The sequence below is a fragment of the Montipora capricornis genome, chromosome 8, assembly GCF_036669925.1.
Source record: "Montipora capricornis isolate CH-2021 chromosome 8, ASM3666992v2, whole genome shotgun sequence".
NCBI lineage: Eukaryota > Metazoa > Cnidaria > Anthozoa > Scleractinia > Acroporidae > Montipora > Montipora capricornis.
The window spans coordinates 22,508,727-22,521,226 of record NC_090890.1 but is presented as its reverse complement, the minus strand read 5'-3'; the positions used below and the strand labels follow the sequence as shown (position 1 = coordinate 22,521,226).

At 39.1% G+C, this 12,500-nt stretch overlaps 2 protein-coding genes across 4 annotated transcripts in view; one reads left to right on the top strand and one right to left on the bottom strand.

The window, feature by feature from the left end:
- Nucleotides 1-7,776, top strand: part of LOC138060552 (neuronal acetylcholine receptor subunit alpha-9-like) — a 9,106-nt gene extending 1,330 nt beyond the window's left edge. The window contains exons 3-9 of the mRNA XM_068906374.1: nt 494-603; nt 1,383-1,558; nt 1,840-1,959; nt 2,483-2,700; nt 2,970-3,125; nt 3,900-3,990; nt 6,712-7,776. Coding sequence (XP_068762475.1) covers nt 494-603; nt 1,383-1,558; nt 1,840-1,959; nt 2,483-2,700; nt 2,970-3,125; nt 3,900-3,990; nt 6,712-6,926 — 1,086 coding nt within the window. The 3' untranslated portion in view covers nt 6,927-7,776. The remainder of the gene's footprint in view (nt 1-493; nt 604-1,382; nt 1,559-1,839; nt 1,960-2,482; nt 2,701-2,969; nt 3,126-3,899; nt 3,991-6,711) is intronic.
- A 131-nt stretch (nt 7,777-7,907) lies between these two features.
- The window catches only part of LOC138060553 (calmodulin-like), a 6,595-nt gene continuing 2,002 nt past the window's right edge, over nt 7,908-12,500 (bottom strand). For all 3 annotated transcript variants that reach the window (XM_068906378.1, XM_068906377.1, XM_068906375.1), the window contains 3 exons: nt 10,860-11,102; nt 8,540-8,613; nt 7,908-8,165 (listed from right to left, as the gene is read on the bottom strand). In XM_068906378.1, coding sequence (XP_068762479.1) covers nt 8,546-8,613; nt 10,860-11,102 — 311 coding nt within the window. In that variant the 3' untranslated portion in view covers nt 7,908-8,165; nt 8,540-8,545. The remainder of the gene's footprint in view (nt 8,166-8,539; nt 8,614-10,859; nt 11,103-12,500) is intronic.

Below are 12,500 nucleotides of genomic sequence, written 5' to 3'. Positions count from 1 at the left end.
AAAGTCTCTTGGTATCCAAAAAGAAAATTGGGGGTAACAATGCATTTTTCAGAGATAATTAAACTTCAATTTGGAAACTAACGCCATAGATTGCTTTCAATTGTATTTTAAAGCTTATCACAAATATTGTTGATTAATTATCTTTGAAAACTGCATGGCTACCTCCAATTTTCTTTTTGGATTTCAATAACACTTGTTAAGATCTGCTTTTCCTTCATATTCATGCAACCGCGCAAAAATACCTTTGAATAGAGGTTTTGCAAGGCAGCCATGTTGCATGGCAGGAACTATAGATTCTTTTTCCTAAAGGGAACAAATGTTCTAATGTTTCATTGTTCCTGCCAATGAAAAACCTCTATTGGTAGGCACCGTCCTTAAAGAGGACGCAAACATGAACTCGGAAATGGCCTATTCTTTCACCTATCCATCCGTCGATGAATCAATAAATCGCTCAAATTAATTAACTTCTAACGCAATGACTTATATTATACAGACGTGGGAAGATGTCACGCTGTCCTGGAATCCCGAACGGTATGGAGACATCACTCGTATTAATCTGCCAGTAGATGTAGTATGGACGCCGCCTGTCGGACTGCTGAACTCGTGCGTATTTTGGTTTTCTTAATTAAGCTGTAGTCAGTCAAATCTCTACTTTCTTAAATCCCATAATACACCTTGTTTATCCCCTAAATATGAAATATGCATAGGCGTTGTTTTTGATTTCTCTTGGGACATCTTCATGTCCCAAGAGAAATCGAAAACAGTAATTATGCACAATTTCGGGGGTAAAACAATATGTATTATGGGATTTGAGAAAGTAGCGAATAGACCTAACCGGCTAACTCAGTGTTGTAGCCAATTCATTCTCTCGGGGTAAAGATTCTTTGTGTATTGTGTTTGCATTATAATTTAGCATTCACATTTAAATGATATTGAAATTCCTGGAAAAAAATGTTTCATTTCAAAGGGGTTTGAATTTGGTTCGACATCGAGTTAGCCGGTTTGGTCTACTATACAAAGTCAGAAACTAATCAAGCAAATTTCGTCACTTAGTCCCAGCCTCCAGGGAAAAATTTGGGAAACTGGTACGTGTGTGGGTTTGTGGGATTGCCTTCAAATCGAGAGTGTTGTGTTGGGACTTAACATCAAACAGACAAAGAAAAGGCTGCTTTATGCCCGCATTCTCTGCCAGCTGATGTTGTTGTCAGTATAACTCGTATAAGCAAGGAGTAGCGTAGAAAAACAGAAAGACCGGATCCCGGTGAAGGATCTAATGTTCAATATAAAAATTATCAAAACCAAAACGTAAACGTACCATCGGTATTGCTCGTAAAACCTGATTCATTCAATCAGCCTTGGTATTTTTTACATTTCTCGTTCAGGTTAGACTCTGGAGTGGCTCCACTGCTTTCAGGCGGGGATAATGATCTAGATAACCAAGTAGAAGTCCAATTTAATGGACAAGTCAGGCTCTTGCTTCCAACTGTTCTCAGTATTTCCTGTATTATGGACATGACCATGTATCCGTTTGATACTCAAAGATGTAACCTCATATTTGGTGAGATCAACGAGAAGATCATTAAATCAGTTTTAAAAATTGCTCGGTGACCAAACCTTTGAATGAAAGTCAGGCAGGGCGACGCTGCCAATGAGCTTGTAGCCTTTATGATGTTAACTGTGTTATTGTGATGCCTGTCATTGTTGTCTGCGTTTACATAAGTTTATTGTTTATTGTCAAATATGAATAAGTTTCGTTTTCTATATGATATGAAAATGAATCGCATTGTTCAATTTTTTGGGAAAATCGCGGTCACAATCTGCCATTTTTCCACTTATTAGGAACATGGGCATACACAAACGAAGATTTAGCATTCAAAGCAGATGTGGAAACTTCAACACTCGCTGAATCCAAGGAGAATTTCAGTTCATCTGGTGGATGGAACGTGTTAGAGTACAAAGGTGCGAAATAGCCATATATTTTCCAGACTACAATCCTGGTCAAAACTGTTTGGGACAATTCCCGCTTCCCCCCACCCCCCCCCTCCCCCCCTCTCTCGTGATTACAATGTTGATTTTCCACGGTCTGGGAAATCAAGATCCGTTCATCGATCGCTCGCATGTTTCAACATTGTCTAGGGGGAAGGGGGTGGGCGAAAAAGGCAGCGAAAGAAGAGAACGCGTTGTTCATATAACGATGGAGGAATGTACGGTAAATTCTCTACTTTTCACCCAAAATTTGACAAGTGTCCTGAAGTCTTTTGACCTGGATTGAATATCCTGGTTGCAAAGTCCAAGGACACACAGCGAACACCGATTTAGACGCATATTGTATAGGCAGTAAGCTTTCACTCCAATCCTTCGGGAAAAAGCGGTAGTGAAAGCCAGACTAAGACGAAAGTGAATGCACAATTCAAGCAATGATCGAGCACGTAAAGAAGGTATTTCTGCTTTTGAGCTGATTTTTTCTTTATCTTCCCCACAGCCATTGAAACGAAAGGAAACAACAGTCGTGCAAGCCCCTCTGTGACATTTACCATCCGACTTCAGCGTCTAACAACGTACTATATTGTGATATTGTTTTTACCATGCTTCTCCAACGTAATGCTCACACTACTCGTCTTTCTCTTGCCACCGGAGACTGGGGAGAGAATCGGAGTCGGCATCAACACTCTCTTTATCATGTGGGTTAATTATCTGAGGGTATGTTTTTTTATCACGAAAATACCGAACTCCAGTCAATGCTTCCTGTCAAGCGCTTCTGTTAGTCCTGTCCCGCTCCGATTTTATGACAAGCTAACATTGATACGTTTGTCTAAAATGAATAAAAAATAAATAAATCAAATAAATAAATAAATAAATGAGTGAGTGAGTGAGTGAGTCATCATGAATGAATGAATGATTAGTTACTGTTTGGTTCGCATGTGTTGGGCCATCATCGGACTTTATTGTCGATCTTTTTTTATTTACAGGCTCTAAATGCGATGCCGAAGAGTCCCGAATTGCCCGTATTCTGCAAGTTTTATTACTTTGTGATGTTCGAGTGCGTGTGTGCCATCGCTGTGTCGTGTCTTGTCATCTCATTCTTTCACATGAATGTTAACATAGACCAGCCTGACTGGGTAAAGGTGAGGGGATCCGAAATGCTACACTGCGCAACTCTATCAACCCTTTTAATATGGATAATATATTCAGTCTTCTGCTATTAACGTAAAACGCCGGGTTTTGAATTTTTACTAAGCTTGTAGATTTCTGGACAGAAAAAGCCAGTCAAAAACACATGCGCGCGTTGGGATAGGAAAGCACACATTAAAAATACATTGATTTTGAATGCAAATTCGTGCAATCTTTTATGCATAACACCGAAACCAATGCAAAATGATTATTTTAGCTCATCACAATGGGATCATCAAACAGGAAGATGAACTAGTCAGAATTGGAAGCAATCAACCTAACTTTTTCAAAACGCGGGAATTTTACGTAGGTGCATGTCGACATTAGCTTTGGTTTTTTTTCTCACTAGTTGTAAACCTGACGGCGGATTTTTAGCCAAACGCTAAAAGTAAAAAAATATAACAAAATGAAATAAACATAATCACCGCAATAGTAAAATTTCTTCCAGCACTAAATTGTAAGTTGAATCGCTTTAGCATGCACCAGTAAATGTGACTTGAATATATGTTAGCGTACTGACACACTAAACGCACAAAATTAAAAGCAAATTAGAAAATTTTAACAACGAGTTAAAGCCTGATGAAAACATACAGAAACAAGAAAATGCTCAAATTAGTTAAGATATTCTAACATGAACTCTTGCGTCATAGGCGTCTTGAACGATCAGCCTAATTTGCCCGAGGACAATCATTAGTTTCACCCCTACATTCTCAGTATATTTCTTGCAGATTCAAATATTGGACAGGATGGCACGCTTGGTATTTTTGCACAAGTCCGTAAAATATCGTTTGAAAACGGCGGAAAAATTCAGGAAGGAAGGTAAACTACTTTTCAAAAGCATACTGAAGTCAAGCGTTTATACTTAAGATTGACTGTTTATACTTGAGGAATGAGGTCACCTGTTTATATCTGGAGGAGGGGGGATGGCGCAGTGGTGAAAACAGTCGCATCACACCAGTGGGGCTGGGGCTCAATTCCCAGTTTGTTGGCTCTCTACTCAGGGGCCCGTTTCTCGAAAGTCCCGAAAACTTCTCGGGCCTGAAAAGCCATTTGTGAAACTGCTAACCGCTTATTTTGGAGAGCCGATCTTTTAATGTGTTTTTAAGGTAAGAAAAAATAACTGTAAAGTTTGACGACTTTTAAAATCCTCTCCGTTCTTGAGAAACAAAGGGAATTGTGACACCCGAAAATGGCCCGTAAAGTTTCGGTACTTTCGAGGAACAGGCCCCTGGACCGAGAGGTTTTTTCCGGGTACTCCTCATTTCCGCCCTCTCCTCAAAAACCAAACCAGTTGAGTTGATTCGATTTGATTTGATTTCTGCACAGTGTCTCCAATTAGTCCACCAGCGCTAATACAGTTTACACCCAAATGAAATTCGTTGTTATAAAGCTGAAAAATGCCCCTCAACAGCGCGCGCTCTCATTGGTTACTTCGAGGTCACATGACATCTAACAATAAAACTGTTTCCCGCCAAAAGTCTCTGAGAGGGCAACAGTGCAAAATCTATGACGTCAGAGGGTAACAATGCACTGTTACCCGCGAATGTTGACCGATGATGTTGCCGTTGCACGTTTTTCTTCTTGTGCTATATAACAAATAACTTAATGACTGGTCCCGAGGGAAACAGTTCATTTTGTTTCCCTCTGCTGCGCCACGGGGAAACATTTAGATTATTGGGAAAGAAAATCAACTGTTTCCCTCGGGACCAGTCATTAAGTGTTTATTATTATTCTGGTTATTATTACTTCATTTACTTCATTCACTTCTCGTCTAGGCGACTGATTTGATTCATGCTCAAAATGATCACGTTCAAAATGAAATAGAAGTGTTAAGAAGTAACCAGCCTTGTTGAAAGTCAACGTTGTCTGGCATGAATCGTGTCAACATTGTGTATTCAAGAATTCAAGATATTTGTAACTATAAGTATGCTGACTCTAAACTCTTATCATTTGCGAATGCGCTGACAAGCTATGTTGTAGACTTGTGTAAGAGACTCACTACCTTCGACTGATATGAATTCGAACGGCAAAGGCCTCGATGGATTATCTAATAAGGTGATCCCCTAAAAATAAAACTTGTCATTGATTTCCGATGAAACTTCGTACACTGTTGTAACATGTCAAGGAGATGATAAAAATGTAATTAAAAAGGGAGGGGGGTCACCATGCTCGTTTCCATGGTACGACGGTGACGAATACGGCTATTTCAGCTACTTTTACAATTTCCGTGCACCCCCAATGTTAGTAATGTTAGACAAATTTAGCTCGATTTTAGAAATGTAATCCAACGTTTGACATAGAGCGTGAGTCATTCTACGGTTATTTCAAGTACGTACCTGAAAAAATTATTTGAATGCCTTTGTGAGTACTTAACACTTCAAAATAGATTTAACTTTAGTGTGGGCTGTTCGACTCGTAGTAGCTCCTTCGGTACAATTTTATGAAATTGCCAAAAAACTGGCCATAGATTTTTGCTGATTTTTTCCATACTCCATGGAGACACCTTTCTCAGCAAATATATAAAATAAAAAATGGGGGTCAGCGTACTCGTTCAGGAGAAAATAGCCATTCCTTGACGGATTAGGCTTAGCATCAATGAAAATCCGCCATTTTATCAATGTGCCAGCAGTACTGCGCGTGCCAATGACGCCAGAAATTATGCGCAGTAAGGTTGCGCAATGCAAAACCAGTGAATCACCTTAAATAGACCGAATGCATAAATGGCGGCCAAAAAAATGGTCTTTTGTTTATCTGCTAATTAGACTCACTAACCTCGTTTGCATGTACAAAATACAAAAGAAATGTTGCTTGAGAGCGAGGCTAGTGAGTCTAATGAGCACATAAACAAAAGAATATTTTTTTGGCCGCCATTTATGCATTCGGTCTATAGCCTTATCTGGAGACATGTCCAGAAATACAGGTAATTCGATGCACTGCTATTTTTAAAAGTGTCCCCATGCTCCCAACTGAACATCACTCATTCGCGTCTGGCAATACAGACAATCAACGCTAAACTCCAGTCCTCAAGTACAGATAAATTGCTGCATTTACCATCGCTATCTCATTGTTAGAAACAGGTAGAAAATGCTTAGACCGTGTTGGATATCAAGATTGGGCTTGCATCTAATTTCCTGGATTTCTGGATATCTGAATGACATAATGACTGTTCGTTCATGACAGCTCAAAGTTAGGCTATCTGTCGCTCCCTGTGGTGGAACGTTACTTAGACCCTCATTGACCGAATGCAAAAATGGCCGCCAACAAATTATTCTTTTGTCTTTGTGTTAAGTAGCCTAACTAGCCTAGTTCACACGCGTAAAACTGAAAGAATTTGGGCTGTAAAACGAGGCTAGTTAGGCTAATTAACACAAAGACAAAAGAATAATTTGTTGGCGGCCATTTTTGCATTCGGTCAATTGAGACTGAGATTACCACCCTCCCGGTCTGACAGATCTCTGCGATATACGTCCTTAAGGACAATCTATCTCAAGCCTTATTATCAATTTAGTCTTCATTTCTCGTTTTTGTTTCCGTTTTCAGCCGAAATGTTCCGCTCAAGATTTGGAGGCAAGTCATACCCAAAAATCACCATCGGTCTCAACTTATTCGTGGATAATTCTCTCAAGGATTACGAAACTTTTTGGCGTCAAGAGGAATGGAAACTCGTTTCCCTTGTGCTGGAAAGATTTTTTACGTATTTTTTTTTATTTTCGGTTCTTATTTCATTTTTTGTTTTTGCCGCAACCGTTCGCTAACCTCTAATGCTCGAAAACGAAAAACTACCCATAAAACCTCTCCCGACTTAAAATCTGTCGGTACTTTAATTGAAGAGAGAGAGTCACCTCGCACCGGTGGCTCATTTGGTTGAGTATCGGCTGTCACGCGAGAGGTCGTGAGTTCAACTCTGGCCGCACCAACACTCAGGGTCTTAAAATAACTGAGGAGAATGTGCGGCCTTTGTAATTACATCTGCAAATGGTTAGACTTTCAAGTCTTCTCGGATAAGGACTGTAAACCGGAGGTCCCGCCTCATAACCCTTGTTGGAAATTAAATATTATGGGACATTAAAGAACCCACTCACTATTCGGTAAGTGAAGGGGACGTAGTCCCCGGTGTTATGGTCTGACCTTATTCCTAAAATAAAAATTGTAAACTGTGTAATTAGCAGTCTGGCCAAAGTCCCCGGAAAAACATTGTAAATTAGTCCTGAAAAGCCCCGAGGGGAGAGACTAATAGCTTCACTCACTCACTCACTCACTCACTCACAATGTGAATTGGTATAGCTAACAACAAGAATCCTTTAGTTCATGTCACTCTTATATTTGAGTGAATAGCCTAACTAAACCCCGACGACTACTGGTCTTTTAGATTTGAATAAAAGTGATCCTCGATTGAGTTTCGTGGAAACTTGAACAATCAGAAGAGACCAATCAGTGAATCAAATCAGCCAATCAGAATGGGAAGAAAATTATGCATTCGGCGCTGAGCGCGGGAAAACGTAGTGTGAAAGCAACTCACGACTGTTTTGCTTTTATCTCTGATTGACTGCAAATTTGGCGCGAGATTTTTTAGCCAATCCCCGGAGCAATGTGTATAGGTAATCGCACGGGGCAGGGTAATTTTGAGGATTAATATCACTTAGACTTTCAGACGTTTCAGAAATTGCCCGAATCGCCCAGGGGCGCAATTTGGTAGGAAGCCATTTCAGTGTTCAATGAACTGTAAAACGCACGAATCACTGAGTGGAATTTTCTTTTCTTTTGTACGACAACGCCAGAGCAATGAAACCAGCCCTGCTTAAAAAGACATTCACTATACATGAAACTAATGAAAGTGATATTGCCAGGGACAATTACCAAAATTAATGGAAAATGCCCACGTACTGTCCGTAAAATATGGAATCAAGACTATTATAGGTGCATTTCAATGGTCTCAACATTTGAATTTATTCCTTCCTTGTTTTTTTCCTTGTGTGGATCATCATCAGGCGAACCTAAATAAATAAATAAATAAATAAATAAATAAGTAAATAAATAATTATTGAAATATTGTGATGACTGTGCAACTGCACTTGTTATTGCATGAATAACTCGCCATTTTTTTCAGATAATTGTTTTAAGTCTAATTTCTCTAAATCCTTTCAATAAAAGTTGGGTAATAAGTATCTTTCAGGTAATTGAGTGTATTTTTACACCCCTTGTTTGGAATGAGACTCTGGTTGCGGGATCATCAAAACGTAGAATTCTGTAAAGAGACTATTAAAGCTGTTAATTATCAAATAAAATGTATATTTTTCCTGACCATGATGGAGATACTTTTAAATCTTCAACTAGTGATCTAGCAGACATAAGCCATGTTTCATCTTGCCTTAATTCACTTCATACTGTTAGGGCTTGTGGCCTCATTATTGTTAATCTGTACTCTTGTCATCTTCTTGAATTCTGTGTGAACAAAAAATTAGTAGACAAACAGCATATGTTACTAAAAAAAGCAAACGGAGCTCAGGTGTCACACTATTTTGTGATACAGTTACTAGCTGGGCGATAACATATGAACGTACTTTGCAGCCAGGGTATATTTCAAAAAATGTCTTTCTATTATAACTAATGCGTTTTTTCATATTGATCAATCCTCTAGTCTCTGTTATTTTAATAAATCGTTTGGTATTGTAAATTTCATTGACTTTTACCGTAATTTAGTGTCTAAATTTCATAAAAGTATGTTGCCTACAGCTTTTCAATCTTGCTTTACAAAGATGAGCCAGTCGCGAGATCCTCTGTCAAAACACCCGATCAAGAATTTATTTCAGAGAAATGCTCCTTCTGATGGGCTCGTCGTATGGTTATTTTCAGGTACCACAACCCTTTCATTTTATACAGAGGTGTTTATCGTGAGCTGGTTTTTCTAGTTTGCGGTTACTGAATATATGAAGAAATTTGTTTCATACATCCATTCGTCATTAGGAAACTTAAAAAAGAACTTTGCTCTTAACTAGTATAAGTCTTTTGCGATTATTCCATTTCGTTCACGTCGCTCAATGTCGGCGAAGTATCCTAAAAATAAATTGGTACGAGCGGTTTCTGACTGAAAACAGAGAATGAAAGATTCTCTGTTGCATGCTCACGTTATCGTCAAAACCTGAAATTTAATGATTTCACGCCGCCGTCACGCAGAGAACCGCAAAAATATGAGCTAAAATCCGTGCCGCACGAGAAGCTCGATTATTTATGTTCTTTTAAGCAATGATATCATTGTTTTGTGGAGTTTTCGTCGGGGGACAGCTATTCTCAGAGTTATTTTCATAGAGTTATGTCGTAGAGTTTATAGAGTTAAGTTTCCAAAATGCTGAATTCAAGATTTTGGAAGCCAACATTCATAAAAGCTTAACTTTTGTTTAGGCCTAATTAGGCCTATAAGGTTAGCTTTTATGCATGTTTAGGATACTTTTTGTATTTCTGTATTTCTAAATTCAGGATTTTGCAAACTTAACTCTAACTCTACGACATAACTCTATGAAAATAACTCTACCGCTAGTCAACCCCTTTTCGTCGACGTCGTCGTGGTCGATCTTAAGCTCCCTACTGAGGGAGCTTAAAGCCCTCGCAAGTGGACGCAAGTTCACAACTTGCGTCAATTTGCGACTCCGTTTGGACAGGCCTTGCGTGCACTTGCGTTGACTTTGGTCGAGATCAAATTTTCTCGCAAGTCGACGCAAGTTTTTCACCGTTTGGCCACCCAACCCAAGTCAACGCAAGTTGGTTGACCAATCAGACTAACTGAAAATATATGGTTTTTTTTTTTGCGACTTGCATGTACTTGCGAGGGAACTTGCGAGTCAATTTGGCCACCCAACGCAACTTGTGGCTACTTGCGACTATTTGCGATTCCGTTTGACCAGGGCTTAAGCAACGACAACGGCGACGGCAAACGCGAACGTCATCTCAAAATATAAATTTGCGTTATTTTAATCGCTTCGTGACTATTTCAACGTTTGTAATATGACAAGGGTGTGGTATTTCCTCAAAGATGACACCAGTCGGAACGGCACTCCATTTTAGGAGCGAAAATGCAAAAATTATCCTCAAGTGCTGACCTTCTTCCCAAAACCAAAAACTTGGCTATTTCACGTTGTACGAGTACAAGTTTAGACTTCTAGTTTTTAGCGAAAATACTTAAAAAATTTATAACCCGTACGATCAATCTTACTCTTTGTTGGCAGAATAGGTTGCTCAGTTATTCTTATTGCTGTTACCTGGGCCTTTTTGCTGATCGAAAAATGCCAAAACTGCTACCCTGTTGTTGACTTGTTTTGACACGACGACATTCGTGCAAAACCTCGTACTAAAATGACGACGGTATCACGCTTTTCCCGCCAAAATGACACTGGTTAGCGCGCGCTCACTGTTGTTCATTGAGAAAATCTCGTACTCGTAGTCGTTCTCGTCCTAGAATCAGCTCTCTGTTGTTTTGCTGACGACAGCAACGAAATGGACAAAAGTGAAAAACGCACGTGCAGGGCGTGCAAGGCTATTGTTTTTACCCACTAAATATGCAAATTTGTGACGTTCTCGTTGCCGTCGCCGTTGTCGTTGCTTAAGCTCCCTATTTTTATCTCCATGCAAACCTCCTAGGAAAATATCATATTGATTTTCTTATGTCAAAAATCGTCACCATTAAAAAACTATACCTTCAAAATAAATTTTTCTGTTTCCACCGTGGAAGTTGTCATCTAGAATCTCCGCCAATTCACTCTCGGATATCCCTTCCTCTAACCTTCCAAACGCCTGGCGTAGCTCGGAGGTAAGAACGTAACCGCGGTCATCTGGGTCAAAGATCCTGAAAGCTTCTTTCGCCTCGCCCACATCCATTCCATGCTGATTTTTCTTCGCCATAAGTTCAACAAATTCCTGGAAATCCATCTTGCCGTTTCCTTAACAAGTTATAAAAAGGACAGGCAACTGGTCAGATCCAAATTAACTTAGGTTTGGATGCACTGAACATCTTTGTTTGTTGTTTGAAAAATGCTTTTTAAGGATTTCGCTTGAAGGACGTAGCAATTCTCTCACGCGTGGACTTTCATCTCATTAATGATTCTGTGTATCCTGCTTACTCGTGTAAGGTGATTCCCTTTAAAAATTTAACTGATCGTATATTCCGACAAAACTTCGTACACTGTTTTTTTTTAAATCAGTTTCCGTGTCTTATCAAAATCGACTCACCCTTGCTTTTGTTTCGCTTTAAAGCCTGTGTGTCTGGATCATACATGTCACTTTTTTAGTTGTCTTTTTGACAACAGCTGAGCACACCTACATAGAAAAATCCATATTTGTCCAGCACCACGCCGTAATATCAAGGATAATTTGTCGTTAGCTTGTTTTTTTATGCACACACGAGCCAGAAAAACATTAATTCCGCTGCCTACATGATTAGGTAAGATTGGATTCATTTTGTACAAGTGCTGTGGCACCTGCTATATACGCCTCTCTCCCTATACACTGCTTTTTTAAACCTCCATCCATAAATGTACCAAAACGGGAGACATCGAACTGATGAAGGAGAGTAGCTTTGTGGCAATGAAAATCCACCAAATCTGCAATGATCGCAAGCCAAACAGGCAATACATTTTGGCAGAAATATACTCTTTTTTTTAAATAACGAAACATGTTCTTAAAGTTGTTTGGTATACTTTCTTCGACTACTAACCGAGTTGTTTTGTGTGATACAGTCAAAGTGACTGTATCGCACAATATGAAAACCGCATTATCTATGTTAAAAACGGCGTCCCCAAGTATTTGAGTTCACTAATGATATTCCCGTTAGACTACGTATACCGTTCTTAACATGTTCTAAAAGTTGTCGCAATGTTTAGAACATATTAATAACGGTAGTATACAAAACGGTTGTGTGAAAGTTCGACTATAAACTGAGGTATTCTTCAATGTATCATGCAATGATAAATCCACATTGTTAATGTTTCAAAATCGTCCCGAAGTATTTGAGTTAACTTTCCTGTTAGACTACAGTTTTACGTTTCTTTTACCTGTATTTGTATTAAAACTCCCAACAACAAAGCAAAACAACAAATGAGCAAAATGAATACGTTCTTAACCGACTCTCAACCCACAGGGGAAGGCTCTTTATTTTCTTATTATTTTGGTTAATCGCAGCCTGAAAGTTCTCAGTGTAAGAAAAGTTTCTTATGCTTGAAAAATTAAGGAGCCTGAGTGTAGATGCAAAATGCTAAATATGGAAACCATCTTAACCATAAACTACCAATATACTTTTGAGCAAATTATTTGATCCATCTTCAGAAAGTTGACACCCATGC